General features: G+C 33.9%; 1 protein-coding gene across 1 annotated transcript in view; it reads right to left on the minus strand.

Annotated features, from left to right (window-relative positions):
• The window catches only part of BCLAF1 (BCL2 associated transcription factor 1), a 42,127-nt gene that overhangs the window by 7,776 nt on the left and 14,626 nt on the right, over positions 1–19,725 (minus strand). Inside the window, exons 3-12 of the mRNA XM_006144348.3 lie at positions 18,919–19,031; positions 16,778–17,686; positions 14,815–15,207; positions 13,945–14,217; positions 13,627–13,796; positions 11,288–11,372; positions 9,705–9,789; positions 7,081–7,256; positions 5,797–5,974; positions 2,035–2,181 (exon numbers count right to left, since the gene is read on the minus strand). Of these exons, the coding sequence (XP_006144410.1) occupies positions 2,035–2,181; positions 5,797–5,974; positions 7,081–7,256; positions 9,705–9,789; positions 11,288–11,372; positions 13,627–13,796; positions 13,945–14,217; positions 14,815–15,207; positions 16,778–17,686; positions 18,919–19,022 (2,520 nt within the window). The 5' untranslated portion in view covers positions 19,023–19,031. The remainder of the gene's footprint in view (positions 1–2,034; positions 2,182–5,796; positions 5,975–7,080; positions 7,257–9,704; positions 9,790–11,287; positions 11,373–13,626; positions 13,797–13,944; positions 14,218–14,814; positions 15,208–16,777; positions 17,687–18,918; positions 19,032–19,725) is intronic.

Genomic DNA, 19,725 nt, shown 5'->3' on the forward strand with positions numbered 1-19,725 from the left:
GTTTCATCCCTGCTATCTGTAGTGCATCTGCCCAAGACTACCAACCACTCTCTCCCTTGCAAATCCACCAATTCTTCTTTTGAGAAAAATCACCATAAATATTTACAATTACAATGTCTGCTTATCAAGTTACTAGTCTTTAAGCCATACATTAGAATCGCATCATATATCTTTCAATCCTTAGACTCTTACATGGGGAGTCAATAGGTGACATGGTGGTTGGCGTGCTGGACTCCCACATGGCTGACCATGGTTCAAGTCTCAGATCTGATGGCTTTGCTTTCTTACTTTCCCTTTCTATCTATCTCTGTCTCTCTAGGGAATACACATGAGAGCAAAAACTTAAAAAAGTGAAGTAACTTTCCCACCAATACATTAAAAAAAAAAAGAGTTGCATAAACAGTAGTCTATTAATATTAGATGACTGAGAAAGTCACGATGCATTTTTGTATAAAAAAATACAACAGGACTTTCTGGACGACTCAATGCACGTATCAAGGGAGCCAGCAAGTGGTACGGTGGTTAAGGCATTAGACTCCCACATGGCCGACCATGGTTTGCGTCCCAGACCTGGTGGCTTACTTTCTCTCTTCTCCCTTTTCTCTTTCTCTCTCTGGTGAGAGCATGTGCCCTATAGCAATTTTAATTAATAAAATTAACTTTAATTCTTTTTAAAAACTATATATATATATATCAAAATGTAGGTCAATCTTTTAAGCTTTTGTAATAACTGAATCAAATGTCTTTTACTTGCCAGATTGTCAACTTACGTGCCTCAAGCATAAATTTCTCCTCAGAGAGCATAAACTGAGCAAACGTTATATAATGCACTTTATAAAAACCTATGTAACTTTTTTTTGACTTTTGGTCATTAACATACCCAAAACAAGGCAAAGTAGTTTTCTAAACACATTGCTGATTTCCCAAACAAAAGTATCCACTTTACAAATATAGCTCTCCCCCCTAACTAAGCAGGTGTTTCATTGGTATTCTGATGTATTCAACTATATTCATAAACTTAAGTGAAAAGCAACTGTTTAAGTTCAGGGGTTTACTGTCCCTAGCTTTCACAAAGCTGTTTTCAGAGCTAGTGTGTGAAACATGATTTCTCTGAAAAGCTATGACAAACTATTACCGATACTCTGGTAACAGTTTTGGTGGTGGTGGTGCTGGTGTTTTAGTTTTTGGTATAAGGTGTGTGCACTCGCCAGAGACAGAAAGAGAAACTGGGGAACTAAGAAATCACCCCTTGGAGTATGGGCTCCGCCACAACCTCTTCTCCATTCTCCTCTTGGAATTTCGGGCAAGCACTGCTGCACATGTGCATGCCTGGTTTGATTTTCAAGTTGCCAGGTCCGGGACTCGAATCAGTCACATAAGATCCAGTCACCCCAACCTCTATGCCACCTGCTGGCCCCAGTTTTGGTATTTTCTTAAGTAAGCCTGAACTGAGAAATTCCCATATTTATTTAGAGAATCCTTTAAGACTACCTCTAGCTTCATCCTTGCAAAACTACCTCAAAGAGAAAAGTATCTCCACAAGCAACAGTGTATCTAGGAAGTGTTCCATAATATAAGTTTTCATCTCCTTTTACTCTAATGAAAGTTGAGAGCCTCCTTGAGATCATTAATTCAAAGTATTATGAAAGAATTCTTGTCTTTCATTTAAATAGCTGTAGTAATAGAAAGTACATCTTCATGACAACTTTCTACAACTCTATCTGATATATATAAAATGTATTTAAGTCCAACTATAATATAATTTTCTTCTCTGAATGTGGCTATTGAATAAGGTATATTTTTAGTTTACCCTAATCAGCCTGTGTGTGACAGCAAGAAAAGTATTAACAGGACTAAAGGGACCCACATTTTCAAAACTTCAAGTTTATCTGAGTAATAAATTTTAAAAATGGTTTCCTGTGTTATATAGTGCAATTTCCCTATAGTAATGTAGATATCTGTATTCAAATGCATTCACCTAGTATGCTTTGAAAATTAATGCAAATCAAATAAACACAGATTTCTAACACCCACCAAGAAGTACTTCTTGCTCTTTGGGGTATATTCTGGATCCCATTCCTCTTCCTTCGGTCTCTTTTGAAAAGTGGTATTTGAGTTGTTTGGACCAGTATTTGTCCCAGCAAAAACTCCTCTGGCTCTTCCTCTGCCTCTAATTCGAAACTGATTAACATTAACAGAGTTGTTTAGTAATGCAATCAAAAGGAATTTAGTTACATGCAAATTCTAATTTTACTGCAGTAACAAAAATATCTATATATCCCCTAATTTCCTATCTAAATCTCAATCTCATAGTTTAGGATGGGAAGCATGGCCATTTTATACCATACACAAAAATCCTGTCCCCCTGAAAACTACATAGGTTAAGAAGAAATGAATTCAACCTAAGTGTGAATTTTGCACTTTCACGGCTTGAGCTAGTATTTTTAGTCAAGATTTTTTCCTTTCACTGGTCAGAAAGTTGTTTCAATCCTTTGAACTTCCACTGAAATCCCAAGTATTCTATCACACCTATCACCACATAAGCAAGATTTTTCTCCTTTTTATATGATATAATTAATGGACCTACCAATACCCAACTAAATCAACCCAAGGTAGGAATCTGAACCTAGAAAGTAAAGAGGAAAGAAGGTACACAACTATAAATTAATTTAATATTTATAACAATTTTATGAGAACAGAGGGATAAGTTTAACAAAAAATGTGTCATGACATTTCCAATGATCCAATAGAACGAGGTTATATGATTTCTATGATACAAATAAAAGCAAAGATTTGAAAATAGTCAAAATAAAGAGTTGTAATAGAGACAAATTTTTTTAAATGTTTCAAGGTTAACTTTTAAAAACTAAGTGGTAAAAGAAATGGATCTCAAAAACATTCCTTAATACTTGGGTCTTAAAGAACTATGTAGTTATTGATTGCAAAGTATACAAAAAGTAGATTTACTTTACATAATGCTTCCTGATCTCAAATTGGTATTTCTTACCATTTTATTTTTCATAACTAACTCTGACTTTAGGAATAACAAGTCATATAACCACCTCTAACTCATACATTTTACTTTCCCCATGTATAATTCTTTAAAGTCCTATCAAATGATCAAAGATAATTTTATTACTTACGAAGGTTCCTCGTGGTCGGCTAACTCCTGCAAAACTCGAGTATTCTTTCAGTTCGTGGTGAGTTTTAAATTCTTCTTCTCTTTCCTTCTTACTCTCCTTTTCTTCTCTAGAACTGGGAGAAGAAGGTGAGGCAGAAGAGGATGAAGATCGAGAATGATCTTGCTCTCTTTTGTGTTTACTGCAAAATAAAGAAAATAAAAGAATAAATGCTATTTTTAAAAAGATATATACTCTGTTGAATCTTACAATAAAAGGGATATTTTTCAGGTAAAAAAAAAAAAAAAAACTACCCCTATTAAAATTATCACGTTAAGTAAAATAAGTGGGTGTTAAACTTTGACATAGTCTGTTTCCACTCTCCTTCAATATTTGTTACACATCACTACTGGAAAACATGATAAAGCCTGCCAGTTAGAAACTGGTAGTCTGAAAACGTCAAGTTCTTCAATATTTTTAACTTAACTTATATAATATTTTGTTATTTTTAACAAGAGGAAAAGAAGAGAAGGAAAAAGTAAGAATGTTCTTAAGGCCAAGTTTCAAAATGACTGCAGTTTATATACCCTGGGTGAACGGTTGGTATGATTTGGGCCATAACACCATTTTAGAAATAAAAAAGATAGGACATTATAAACACCAGTAATAAATTTAAAAACACAAGTAAAATCCACCATTTACCTAATGAATAGCAAGGAAAATGATTATCTATAATACTTTGTATTCCTAGTATTTATTTGACTCTATGATGATCAAATTTACATGATTCTAATGCAACACCCGAAAAGTCATACCTGTGATTTATCTTACCACTGCTAACAGTATCCATGGAAACATTACTTTGAAAGACTAATACACATTACTATCTCTAGTTTTTCCTCCCCCCCATTTTTCCCATGTTAAACCACTAGATATCAGCTTAAAATTCTTGTACTCTGGGTGTTATGAGTTGAAAAAGTGCGGAATCAAGCATAACGAACCAAAGTTCTTACACAAACTGTTTCTAGAAATGCACTGCATTGAAGTCCAACCTCCTGATGTAGCCTGGATAATAGGACACATTAATTTGTCATTTTTTTTTTCAGTGTTAGCTTGCTATTCCAAAGTTTTTGTCCTCATCCACCATAAGCCGTGTAAAAGACAAATACATTTTTGCTGTAAAACAAATAATTTTAATTGTTTAAATTTAAACACTAGATCACACAGTCAAAATTGAAAGCAATTAAGCTGACAATTATTAAAGGCTAATTAGAAGCTAAACCTAACTCAGACAAGTTTCAACAATTACCTGTCATCTTTGTAAGATTTGTATTCCTTGTAATCTTTTGGAGTTTTTTCCTGCTTTCTTGATCCACTGGATTCCCTGGAGCCCTTGGAATCCCCCCGTTCTTTACTTCTTTCTTTTCTACGCCTTGGTATTTGTCATGAGTCCACTTTGGACTGCTACCTGATTTTTTGAAGTTAAAGCGCCCTCTGCCTCGTTGAAAAGTACCTCGACCTCTTCCTCTTTTGGTCCAATAATCCACACCATCATCTCTGTCATCATGCAAGAAGTACTTCTTGCTCTTTGGGGTATATTCTGGATCCCATTCCTCTTCCTTCGGTCTCTTTTGAAAAGTGGTATTTGAGTTGTTTGGACCAGTATTTGTCCCAGCAAAAACTCCTCTGGCTCTTCCTCTGCCTCTAATTCGAAACTGATTAACATTAACAGAGTTGTTTAGTAATGCAATCAAAAGGAATTTAGTTACATGCAAATTCTAATTTTACTGCAGTAACAAAAATATCTATATATCCCCTAATTTCCTATCTAAATCTCAATCTCATAGTTTAGGATGGGAAGCATGGCCATTTTATACCATACACAAAAATCCTGTCCCCCTGAAAACTACATAGGTTAAGAAGAAATGAATTCAACCTAAGTGTGAATTTTGCACTTTCACGGCTTGAGCTAGTATTTTTAGTCAAGATTTTTTCCTTTCACTGGTCAGAAAGTTGTTTCAATCCTTTGAACTTCCACTGAAATCCCAAGTATTCTATCACACCTATCACCACATAAGCAAGATTTTTCTCCTTTTTATATGATATAATTAATGGACCTACCAATACCCAACTAAATCAACCCAAGGTAGGAATCTGAACCTAGAAAGTAAAGAGGAAAGAAGGTACACAACTATAAATTAATTTAATATTTATAACAATTTTATGAGAACAGAGGGATAAGTTTAACAAAAAATGTGTCATGACATTTCCAATGATCCAATAGAACGAGGTTATATGATTTCTATGATACAAATAAAAGCAAAGATTTGAAAATAGTCAAAATAAAGAGTTGTAATAGAGACAAATTTTTTTAAATGTTTCAAGGTTAACTTTTAAAAACTAAGTGGTAAAAGAAATGGATCTCAAAAACATTCCTTAATACTTGGGTCTTAAAGAACTATGTAGTTATTGATTGCAAAGTATACAAAAAGTAGATTTACTTTACATAATGCTTCCTGATCTCAAATTGGTATTTCTTACCATTTTATTTTTCATAACTAACTCTGACTTTAGGAATAACAAGTCATATAACCACCTCTAACTCATACATTTTACTTTCCCCATGTATAATTCTTTAAAGTCCTATCAAATGATCAAAGATAATTTTATTACTTACGAAGGTTCCTCGTGGTCGGCTAACTCCTGCAAAACTCGAGTATTCTTTCAGTTCGTGGTGAGTTTTAAATTCTTCTTCTCTTTCCTTCTTACTCTCCTTTTCTTCTCTAGAACTGGGAGAAGAAGGTGAGGCAGAAGAGGATGAAGATCGAGAATGATCTTGCTCTCTTTTGTGTTTACTGCAAAATAAAGAAAATAAAAGAATAAATGCTATTTTTAAAAAGATATATACTCTGTTGAATCTTACAATAAAAGGGATATTTTTCAGGTAAAAAAAAAAAAAAAACTACCCCTATTAAAATTATCACGTTAAGTAAAATAAGTGGGTGTTAAACTTTGACATAGTCTGTTTCCACTCTCCTTCAATATTTGTTACACATCACTACTGGAAAACATGATAAAGCCTGCCAGTTAGAAACTGGTAGTCTGAAAACGTCAAGTTCTTCAATATTTTTAACTTAACTTATATAATATTTTGTTATTTTTAACAAGAGGAAAAGAAGAGAAGGAAAAAGTAAGAATGTTCTTAAGGCCAAGTTTCAAAATGACTGCAGTTTATATACCCTGGGTGAACGGTTGGTATGATTTGGGCCATAACACCATTTTAGAAATAAAAAAGATAGGACATTATAAACACCAGTAATAAATTTAAAAACACAAGTAAAATCCACCATTTACCTAATGAATAGCAAGGAAAATGATTATCTATAATACTTTGTATTCCTAGTATTTATTTGACTCTATGATGATCAAATTTACATGATTCTAATGCAACACCCGAAAAGTCATACCTGTGATTTATCTTACCACTGCTAACAGTATCCATGGAAACATTACTTTGAAAGACTAATACACATTACTATCTCTAGTTTTTCCTCCCCCCCATTTTTCCCATGTTAAACCACTAGATATCAGCTTAAAATTCTTGTACTCTGGGTGTTATGAGTTGAAAAAGTGCGGAATCAAGCATAACGAACCAAAGTTCTTACACAAACTGTTTCTAGAAATGCACTGCATTGAAGTCCAACCTCCTGATGTAGCCTGGATAATAGGACACATTAATTTGTCATTTTTTTTTTCAGTGTTAGCTTGCTATTCCAAAGTTTTTGTCCTCATCCACCATAAGCCGTGTAAAAGACAAATACATTTTTGCTGTAAAACAAATAATTTTAATTGTTTAAATTTAAACACTAGATCACACAGTCAAAATTGAAAGCAATTAAGCTGACAATTATTAAAGGCTAATTAGAAGCTAAACCTAACTCAGACAAGTTTCAACAATTACCTGTCATCTTTGTAAGATTTGTATTCCTTGTAATCTTTTGGAGTTTTTTCCTGCTTTCTTGATCCACTGGATTCCCTGGAGCCCTTGGAATCCCCCCGTTCTTTACTTCTTTCTTTTCTACGGCGATCAATGTCATGCCGAAGATCAGCAGAATCACACCTTAATTTTTTATCTCCCTAAAAAAGAAAGATGTAAAATACAGATTTCAGGAAGGAAACAGATACATGGAAAGTTAAATTTCATGCCAGTTTTCTAAAATGGCATTTTCTTACCACAAAAGAATATATCACATAATAGATTAATATTATACACAGTAATTATTTCAAAAATGTACTTGATTGTTTTTACTAAACATCTGGGCACACAAGTGCAGTTAGACTACAGAAGTTAACTAAAAGCTAACTATCCTGAAAAATTTACAGATTTTTTTTTACTCAAAATTTACAGATTTATTTTTTACTCAAAAATCCTAACAAACTTTTATAAAACAAAATGGTACAAGTATTTTTCCAGTCAACACATCTTCATAATTATTCCTCATTCTTTCAAATGGTATTCACTTTTAAACTTTTTTTAAATTTATTTTAGACATTTCTGTTTTTAATATTTGAACAATGACAGTTGTGATGTAGCCTTCTGCCTGTAAAGTTAAGGGATCCTAACATAATGGTTCTCATTACTTAAGCCTCCATTATCAAGCTCTTGCCAAATAAGTCGACCAACTCAATAAAACACTTAAAAATAATTTGCAATTTTTGTAACATGCAAGTGGAATATGATTAAGGACACCAACTGAGGTTAAACAAGGGTAGAAAGAAAGCCAGAGATTATTCGCAATCCTGTACTCAGTATACTGGGCTATATACTGCCCGCCCTTTATTCAGGTATTGCAACGGACATTAGTTTAACTTAACATGCAAGTGGAATATGATTAAGGACACCAACTGAGGTTAAACAAGGGTAGAAAGAAAGCCAGAAAGAGATTATTCGCAATCCTGTACTCAGTATACTGGGCTATATACTGCCCTTTCTCAATTCAGGTATTGCAACGGACATTAGTTTAACTGGGTCACAATTCACCTCCTTCTTGTTCCATTGCTTTTTCAAATACTACATAATTTAAGAAGATGGAAAGAGGCATCTAGGAATGAAGAGAAATTATACATCAGTAAGATGCTAAACAATGTGGACATCCTTGCTAGTATTCAACAATAAGAAGTATTTACTATGGGAAGTCTAGCTATAGTATTCACAAGCATTTATAAAAATGAAAGTATGCATTTCCCAATGGTATCATCTACTCACCTATTTGCTCCAAAGGTAAAAAATTTAATCACGAGCAAAAAACTTCCTATTCAACTAGGTATTATATACTAAGTCCACAATAAAAAGATAATGTAAGTGAAAACACTCCATAAACTGCAGACTACATATAGATTAATTACATGTTATTAATGTGTGTTATTCATTCAGATAGAAAATAAAGGATAAAAGCAAATGCTTTATCTCTTGTTCATTCATCGATACTCTCTCTCCTCCACATCAAAAGTAATGAAGGCGGAAGAAAGATACTGTCAGAGCACCAGGAAAGACTTGAATTGTTAGGGAAACAAAATTAACCATTGTTCTACTCAAGAAACTGAAGTTATTAAAAGAAAAAAAAATTCACTTCTCAGAATCTGTTTTTCCAAGATCAATATGCCCATAAAAAGAAATCACTATCTCTGGTTAAATGCTAGATACCTTTTCTAGTAAGTTTTACAGCGTGCCCTGTTGAATAATTTTGTACACTACCACTGTGATTAACAGTTTCTAGTAATAAAAGTGCCAATAATTTCAAAATAGCCTTTTACTCATCAACTGCAAGGGATATAGTCTCATTTTCCTACATAGAAAACCAAGTCTTCTAACATTTCAGGACAACAGACAGCTGTTACTTTTCAGTCTCTCCTCACATTTCTAACAGACACTTCATGGCCTACATAGCAAATGTCAATTCTGAATTAGCAAGTGTATCAGAGCTCCCCTCTTGATCCACTGAATTCCATTCTAACCAAATGACCCCAACATCTGTTTGTTCATAGGCTCCTTTCACGAGTTCAAAAATCATCCCCCCAATTCATAAGTTATTCAATGGTGACATCCGTTTTCTTCCAAATATTCATTTGTAAATCAGTACTGAGAATGATTTTTTTTCTTAATCAACCTCAAAAATGTCAAGTTGCTTGAGGATTGCTTATCTGTGAAGAACCTAGAGATACTAATGTAAGCACACATACTTCAAGGCACCTATATTCTGTCTCATTCATCCCACCTAATAATACTGTTTTTGCTTTTATTAAAAAATTTTCCTTTATCTACCCATTCATTATTACTCTTTTCTTAAAAATATTTTTTTCCTTTATTAGCATTTTCAAAAAGTACTCTTGATTTAAGATACCTACAGTGTCAGTTTAATTTTCTGTAGGAAGGAACATTATGCACACTTTCATAAGTATATGTGACACATTTACAAGTTAAAAGAGAAGACATCTATAAACATATTGCCTTGAAAAACTACATTTAGCACAAAGTCACTGACTCAGCTGAACTTAACATGAAAAAAAGTTTGTTCAAAAACTTACCTTTTGGTTTTCTTCTTTAAAAACTCTCTCTTCTCCTGCTAAACGGGTATGCTTCCTCAGGGCGCTTGGAGAGATGTCGATTCTCCTTAATTTCAAAGAAAGTGTATTTGTAATCATATTATTAACTTTATGATTCAAAAACTCCACAGTATCATAAATTTTCATAAAAGACATTAGAGTTACTTCTCACACAATTGATAAATATAACACAACTAAACTATCGATCTAATTCCTAACAGACAATTAAGAAGTAAGAACCATATCCATTAAGAGTGAATTAAAATGCTTCAACCAAATTATTTTCAAATATAAAAGCAGCTGACTTTATTATTTACATTCAATCCCTGTGTATGTTTACAACTCTGCAAGTGAATTTTCCCAGCATGAATATCCTAGATGTTAGTCCAGTCAAAGAAATTACCATATACATTGTTGACAATAATGTTCACCTTTTCTTAACTATTAAATTTCATTTTCCCCTTGATTCCCTCCCCACAGCAGCCTGACTTTTAATACATTGAATTTACTTTCATCAAAAATATGAAAAACATGTTTTGGTTAAACTCAGTATTATATCATTTTAAGTAGCAACCATGATAGAATTATAACACATCAACAGTCTCAATAAATATACTTGAATAGTATTATTTGCTCCTAATTAGTCTTCAATATTTTTACATATTTATTACATTTTTGGTTTATTCTGTGCCTTTCCTTGCCATTTTAAGCTATTACATTGTCAGGAAAGTCATGAGGTGCTTTTCTATACAAAATTACATCATGACTTTCCCAGTGACCAACAGTATCAGCTGCAACTTCCCAGAACTACTTAAGCAGTCACCACCAAAACCATATCAAGCAAGTCCTGAATTAGATACTTTATAGCTAATATCACTAATTATTATAAGCATTTTATTTATTTTATAGATGGAAAAACTGATGTCCATGGGCCAAGAGATGGTAAGGAGGTTAAGGCGGCTGAATCCCACATAGCAGACTGTGGTTTGAGACTCAAGACCCCACAGCTTGAAAAACACGCTGGGCATGTGCACATGCATGTCCAAAATCTCAAGAGAATGTGAGAAAAGGGATTGTGGCATGGTCATCCATCCTGGGCAGTGACTTCTTTCTCTGTCTCTCTCCAGAAGTGCAGAAGCCCTACAGCAGATGTCCAGAAATTAAATAACTTGCTCATCACAGTAAAATGAAGTGACTGACAGGGCCAGAATTTCAACCAATTGTCTGACTTCAACATCCATGATTTGGTTTTGTTTTGTTTTTTTTTTCATGAAAAACAATTCTCTCATGTCACAAATTTACTGGGAAAAAGACAACTCTAGGTACCCAACCCCACCAAATAGCAAATGATCTGATAACCATTTTTTTTGATAACCATTTAATTGCATACCAGTTTAAACCAAGTAAGCTGAACATCAAGAAATGGTAAATTATAAGATGGTATGCATTGAAAGTATAACTAAGGATTAAAATCAAATTTCATTTGGATCATGATCATTTAACTCCAGATATAATTATGTTTAAATAGTGTCTTCTTACCAAGCCAATTCAATAGTACTACTTACCTGTGTATCTCAGGACTCTTTTGCCGGGTACTATGTTCTTCTGTGGCTTTCTTTAAGGTCATCGCAGCTGATTTGAAGTATTGCTCTGTTGATGTAGGAGAAATACTGCCCAATTAGTAATCTTTACTTTAAGAGGGAATTTTGTTTGTGACAGAGGGCATGTATCGGATGAAAAGAAAATAAATAAAAATACTCAAGAAGCCTAGCAGAAGAAAATCAAATGTTACAAAGAACTTCTACCCTTTCAATTTCTTGTACCTCAGTAAGTGATTGCAAAGTTCCTCACAGATCCCTGCCAGTGCTACAAATAATCCAAGAATTAATAAATTAAACAAGTATCTCTAATTCATTTCACTATTGCACTACCTACTCAGAACAAAAAGGAACAATAATATGTGGGTGTTCTTTTATCTTGCCAATATGAACCAATGAAGTTACAGAAAAACAAAAATACTAAAGTGACTACGAAGCTGGTTTGAAGAAACCAATAAAATTATTTTATTAAGAACTGTGCTGACTTATCAACAGACATGGATTTAAGAAAAAATTGAATACTGGCATTTTACTGGAAACATAAGTTTAAGTCAAGTAACATTCACTAATTACTCAAAAATCTGGCATCTTGGCAAACCTGACAGCACTTCTGTGTCTTTAAAATTTTAATTAGTAATATCCAATACTGATTCATTTTTAAACCAGTTTAAGTTATGCTGTAAATGTAAAATAGACCTATAAAGTCATGAGCTATGGAATGTTACAATATGAAGTAAGCTATCTGCTTAACAGGTCAACATACATCTGTGTCAACTTACCGCCCAACATCCAGCACATGTCTCATAACCAATCATTAAAACTTGAAACGGCCACTACAAGGGTAGTGCCTCAATCATAATTCCATGAAACCCAGGAATTTGAGCTAGCAACTCAGTTTTTATGCCATTTTTGCCAGGAAGACAGAAGATTCAACTTTGCCTGTATCTTTCAACAGCTATTTTACTTTGAAACATGGATTTTGCCATTTCAAAACATATTCCAGGACCTAGTTACAATGAAAAAGAAAACATCACTGGGCATTTTCAGCTCTATATAAAGTAAGAGCTGTTCAGTTCGGTTGCACAATACCAATTATGAAACATTGCTACAGTTCTTTTTAAAAAGGAAAAAGAAAATGAAAAAAGAAAAAAATGTATCAAAACCTGATCTCAAAATTCAACAATAAATTGTAAAATGTGGAGACAGGTCAAAAAAAGTTGAAAAAAGAAAAAAAAAAGTTAAAATGTTTCATATTTTATGTACCACATATGGTCATAAACTGGTTCACAAACCTACTAACAGCCAAACTGCAAAATTCTCCTTTGTTACCATGTTTAAATAATTACAGCCCAAAAGAAAACCATTATTTACTATTTTGAAACATCGAGTGCATAAAGAATTGCTACTGACAGTTTAAGCTATCACAAGTTGCTCTTATATCAAAAAAGAACTTTAAAAATAAAAAAAAATTTAAAAAGCTTTTAAGACCAACAGCCAGGAGGTTCTTGAGAAGAAACTTACTTCATATACAGAAACAAACTAAAAACAAAAACTTAACTGCTAAAAAAGCCAAACCCTAAAACCTTTGAAAATTTTCAAAAACTAGAATTACATATTGGTGGAACTAGAAATGCAAAGCATTACTTTTACTGATATACGCACACTTATATTTAGGATGGGATCTAAAGAAATGTCACAGTTATTGTCCTAATTAGTCACTTCTGATGTAATCACTATTTTTCTAATATACTTTTAATTTCTTCAACTTTTTCCTCCTTTAAAAATCTTGATACATTTTCTTCTGGTTTATTAATCATCATTTTAAAAAACTTAAGTAACAAATTAAGTAGCACAGAAGAAAGAAAGGCAGTCAACACGGTTTTCCCACCAGTTTCAGGTTTCTATAGAAGTTGAATTCAGTAAGTCAGAGTCATTCTGTTAGAATCCACATCAAAAGGTTATCACAAGTCATAGAGAAGCAATGAAAAATAATCTGTATGTGTTCTGCACTCTAAATATAACTTTTTTTAAAATCTCGGTATTAAATAAATCTGTACCATATTTTATCATGATATAGATTTCTAGGGTGTTGTAATTCTAGCATTTACTTTTTTATAAAATTTATTTTTAAGTCTTGATGCTAGCAAAATTCATGTCTCTTCCATGAAACTATTTTTCCAAATTTAACATTACTGTTATAAACCTGCTACCCCTGAGGTTCATTAAGTATTAAGCATAACTACTTTTTTTTTTTAATTTGTATGCAAGACAAATTTAATTCACAATACTCAACACAAGCAGCATACCTTTAACATGATGAACCAAGGAAACAATGTGTTGAATAAATGACTCTGAAGTGCTTTTGCTGGCCTGTGGCAACTTAATGTGGTCAAAGATGGATCGGAATTCTTGCTCCTTCTTGACAGAATGGACAAGTGTACTAGCAAGTAGCCTGTCTTTAGTCAAGGAAGCAGGTCTGGAACATATTGACAACACACACACACACAAACACAAAATATACCATTGGTTTGATTATGAAAATGTCCCCCCCCCCAAAAAAAAAAGATATATATCTATTAACTAATTACCCACAGATTATATACTGGGTAGCAATGTGAAATTACCTGTTAGAATCATCAAGAGGAACAGGTGCCATTTTGAGTTTGACTTCAGGACGATGAGAATCACTAGCTATCATTTTGATCCTAAGTGGGCTCTCCTCTCTGAAGGTAGATTTTTCCCGTGCATCCAGATTCTTGTGTAAAGGGGGACTGTAATCAAAGAGGTCTTTGAGCTTTTCAGACTTTACCTGCTCAGGTGATTGAGTTTCTTTCTTTACTGTTATTCTTTCAGAACTTTTGTCGTCTTCTTTGTGCTTATCTTTTGTAGTGCTAGGCCTTTCCACTACATATCCAGTCTCTTTAAGTTTATAATTTTTTTCTTCTCTAAATCCATCACTTTCCCAACTGCCTTTCAGTGAAACTTTAGACTTGTACTTGTGTCCTTCCTCCTCAGTATTCCGATGAGATGCAGTAGCAAAATTTTTACCCTGATCTGCAAGGACTGACTTTCTGAACTGCCTATAATCCTCTGTTTCCTCTGTGTCATCCCCTTCTGAATCATTAAACTTTTGTTTTCCGGACTCTTTATCACTGAAGTAATCTAGAGGTTCCTGATCTTCCCATTCTCCTTCTGCCCTGCCTTTCTCTGATCCTTTTTCCTTTGGAGTCTCTTTATCCCTGGTACTTCTCCTCTCAAGCAGGAATACTCTAGACTCTTCATCTGTGAACCTTTTTAAGAACTTTCCAGTCTTTGTGGTTTCCTGATCCCCACCATCATGATAAAATGAAGAGTGTCCCCTAGACTCCTCTCTTGGAGCATTCTGTGGTGTGATTGTCTTTTGCAGGACTTCTTCATAAAGGGATGCTTTCTTTACTGTTATTCTTTCAGAACTTTTGTCGTCTTCTTTGTGCTTATCTTTTGTAGTGCTAGGCCTTTCCACTACATATCCAGTCTCTTTAAGTTTATAATTTTTTTCTTCTCTAAATCCATCACTTTCCCTACTGCCTTTCAGTGAAACTTTAGACTTGTACTTGTGTCCTTCCTCCTCAGTATTCCGATGAGATGCAGTAGCAAAATTTTTACCCTGATCTGCAAGGACTGACTTTCTGAACTGCCTATAATCCTCTGTTTCCTCTGTGTCATCCCCTTCTGAATCATTAAACTTTTGTTTTCCGGACTCTTTATCACTGAAGTAATCTAGAGGTTCCTGATCTTCCCATTCTCCTTCTGCCCTGCCTTTCTCTGATCCTTTTTCCTTTGGAGTCTCTTTATCCCTGGTATTTCCCCTCTCAAGCAGGAATACTCTAGACTCTTCATCTGTGAACCTGTGAAAAAGCAAAGATGACAATAACTCTGAATTACATTCATTGCACAACACTTGCAAACTTAAATGTGTTACTCAATACCACAAGACCAACAAGGAGAGAAAATAACCCTACTAAAAGGTGCTTTTTCAAATTCCACTTGTCAAAATCGTTAACAGCATCATCCATAGAGAACTTACGTACTAACTTTTTTAAAATAATTATTTTATTTAATTTTATTCATCACTGTTTTTTTTTTTTTTAATTTGACCAGACAGAGAAGAGAAACTCAGAAAACAAGCCAAAAGGTCTGGGACTAAAACCACAGTCATGTGGGAGTCCAGCACCTAACCAACATGCCACCAGCCAGCCCCCTAAACTAACATACTGACTTTTAAAAAAATTACGTATTAGGCTTCCTGAATATTCAAAAGTAAAGCTATTCTGAAAAACGTGTCCTATAAGTTCACAATTCTGCACCAACAAATCCAAATTTCTACAAACATAGTAACATCCAACACAGTTTAAATTTTATTTGGTTTTGAAGATAAAGTCCCACTAAGTCACAATCCTGCCTGGATGGGAATACAGTTGTACACCAACATGCCAGCTTTTAGTATGAGCTAGGAATGGAACCGAAGATTACCATGTGGCCTCAGAATGCCAAGTAAAAGCATCAATCAGTAGGCACTACCAGGGCTGGACTGTCTTAAGTTTATTTTTTGAGGCCAAGAACCTCTAAAAGACAACACATAATCTATCATAATATTTCTACCTATAATTACTGTGCAAATTTCTACTTCATTTCTTATCTATTAATATAAACAAGAGACTGTACAAGTCAACTTTAATGCAGTTAAAGGAAGTTAATATTTCATTTGAATCACAAAGCAGTTCACAGATACTGAATACTTTGCTCTAGAAAATGTCTTCTATCAATATTAAGTAGAAACTATCATTTTGATCATTTTATATTGTACAGTGCTATACCATAAATAGCACTGCTCATATTTAAGTCGATCTTTACATTTTCAATGAATTTTCATTAAATTTGTTATCAATTGTCAACACATGCGAAATCAGGATTTAAACACAGTATCAGTTAAAATATCACTAGAAGTCAGAAATACCATTCATTTCTCTAGTTAGACAAAATTTAAATTTGACAAACTATGATAACACATGATAAGTGAATGTATGATGTAACTGCATTATTTATGTAGGTCATATTCTAATAGTGAAAAGAATTAAATAAGCTTTCAATGCCTTGACACAAAATTAATTTCTAAAAGCCTTTAAATTTTAACACATTGTTTTATGACACTAAATTTCTCATCTTTTGGTCAATATTTGTTAAATTTTAGACTAACTGAAAATAAAATTAAAAAGAAAAATATAAATTAGTTTATTCAAACATTTAACTTCCAGTTTAGCAGATTATGACTAAAAAAATTGAGAATTATCTTACAAAGAAGGAAGAGTAAAATTGCTGAATACACATCATAACACCATTATTACGTCTTATAAAAGACAGAATTGTGAAAACAAAAGCATTGATACTGTAATCTAAATTCTCCACTTAAGCTCTTACCTCTTTAAGAACTTTCCAGTCTTTGCAGTTTCCTGATCCCCGCCATCAGGATAAAATGAAGAGCCCCTAGACTCCTCTCTTGGAGCATTCTGTGGTGTGATTGTCTTTGCAGGACTTCTTCGTGAAGGGATATGATGAATTGGACTATTCTGAGAAGGACTATACCTACTAGATCCATTTCCAACAGACCCAGACCCAGACCTTTCAGGACTATGCTGAATGGAATGTGAATGCTGAGAGGGGGTGTTTTTTGCAGAGTGGACTGTACTGAGCATGGGGGCATCAGAACAAGATGAACTCTGACTAGGTGGTGTAGCAATAGGTGAAGGACTATGGGGTGATCTGGAACTATTATCATAAGCTGAAAGGCCAGGCCAAATATCACCAGACATGGCCGATGATTTATTAAACTCATCAATTGATTCAGATGGGTCATGTTCAAATGTATCTTTTGGTTCTTCTTGTGATTTATTTTTCAAAGGACTCTCCTCTTGGGGCTCCCCTTCAGCTTTTTTGGTTTGTTTTTCCTGAGACCCTCGTCTTTTAGAGACAGGGGATTTGCTATATGGGGATGAAGAACGTGAAGATGATGATCTTGGAGACCTAGAGGATCTATAAGACCGGCGAGATCTGCTTCGGGATCTTTGAGAAGAAACAGATCTTCTTTTTGGACTCCTGGAACGTGAACGACCTCGTCTAGGACTCCGAGAATGCCTTCTATTCCAAACAGGTCTATAACCACCTCGATGGTATCTACCTCCTCCTCCTTGGTAATGTCCTGTACCCCTTCCTCTGTACCCATAAGGTCGTCTCATTCCTCTATTATTTCTGTAATCGCAACGATAATCTCTAGAATAAATACAGTCTCTACTACGAGATCTTGAGTATGTCCTGGAACGAGACCTAGAACTAAAAATAAAATAAATATCAATGCAAAAAAAAAAAAGTATTCTATCCAACCATTCTAAATACTTTCAGCTTAATAAACACATAAATAGACTGTCAAAGATTAAAAAGTATATCTTTTAAATTCCTCATTTGTACAAAAGCTAAATGCTCAAGTTAAACTCATTTCTAAGGTAAATATTGAGAAAGAAATGTATAAAGGCCTTAGGAATGAAGGCACAGAAAACAAACAAAATCAACATATTCAGCAATGGAACATACTGATAAATCATAGTACATCTAGACAAGGCACTTTAAGTGATAGTGTGAAAGAATCCGTATTTAATAGCATGGCATCAGGTACTGTAAAATGAGAGAGAAGGTCACACACAACACTACATACAGTTAAATGCCTCTATGGTTAATATAACCATAAATTTAACCCCAGAAAAATCAGACACTAGTATAAATTAGCGAGATCATAGTCACTTTTATCTTCAACTTGTGAATTTTATTTTCTAAGCTAAGTATGTAATAATTATTTGAAGGAAAATAAGGAGTTAATCATTTTTCTTTTCTCCTTTTAGGTTTTTGCAACAGGGCAATTGCATGTACTCACCAGAAAGAGAGAAAGTAAGAAATCACCCTGTGGGAAGCGTGGCTACACTGAAATCCCTTCTCTTGTATTCTCCTCTAAGAATTTTGGCACACATGCACATACATACACTTGGCATGATTTTCAAGCCACTGGCCAGGGACTCTAACTGTGGTTAGCCATGTGGTTAAGCATCTTAACCACCATGCCACCTGCTGGCCTCAGCAATTAATCATTTTTAAAACAAAAGAAGTGCAGTTATTCTTTTTCTTAGAATTCAAAGAATCAGTCAGAAATAAAAAATTATAAAATAATAGAGATCACCTGACTGACAGAAATTCTTATCCAATTTATCTCCTAACATTACGGACACACACAAATAAATCTACCATATAATAAAATACAGCAAGAATCTGACACCTAAAGTTACAATAACTGTATTAATAAATCCAATCTCTGCCATTTACTAGCTTGATACTTCAGACTATTCTCAATTTCTCCAAGTCTAACATGGGGATAACAATATACCTAATTCACAAGGTTTTATGAAAAAAAAAAATTATTAACAGGTTTATCATGGTATCTGCATACAATAGGCACTTAATAAATATTAACTGGTGTGATTATCATTATTAAAAGAATTAAGAGCACATTAATTCACCTGTATCTCTTCTTTCTAGAGTGTGATCGTGATCTTGATCGAGAAGTAGACTGTGATCTAGACTTTGATCTTGAAGAATGTGATCTAGAATTGGAGCGACCCATTTCTTTTCCCTAGTCAAATAAAGAGCAAAAAGGTTAAAACCACATATGACTGAAGTCTCACATTACTTATTTTCAGATACAAATTTAAGTTCATATGTTTTTCAAAGGATATTATTCATCATTATTATTCTTTTCAAATTAGTATCTAGGAGACATGTCAATTATCCTTGTCTGACAGGCATTATTACTGAAGACACAATAGAAGGTTTCTATGGACTGCCCCACCATGTGCCTCAATCCAAAAGGCAGAGGCAGAAAAACCAATGATATCAAACTGTAGCAGCATTAGATGTTATTCCATGCCCAATACAAATATCTACCTATCCTGTAAAAAAGATAAACATCATCAGAGTATGACAGATGAGGAACCTGAAACATACAAAGTGGCATAGTTCTAAAGAAAAATAAACCTACCAAATTGTCATCATTGAGCTTTATGGTGTTGACATGTAACTGAATTGACTACTCCATGTTTACAATACTTCCTAGAGAGATACTGGATAGTCTTCTAATAGGAAGTCATGGAGCCATGGCTCTAGTCTCAGCAGTCATGGCTGCAGAATAAAAATGGACTTACGTGACAATGCCTACCCTTACAGTTTTCTAGTAAGGTGAAAAGGCATAAAAGATAAAGAAATAGCCCATATTACTGCAAGAAAGAAATATTAGAACTACGGGGGGGGGGGGGGGGGGACACTTGCGG

The sequence above is a fragment of the Tupaia chinensis genome, unplaced genomic scaffold (assembly GCF_000334495.1).
Source record: "Tupaia chinensis unplaced genomic scaffold, TupChi_1.0 Scaffold000117_2, whole genome shotgun sequence".
NCBI classification, from domain to species: Eukaryota; Metazoa; Chordata; class Mammalia; order Scandentia; family Tupaiidae; genus Tupaia; species Tupaia belangeri.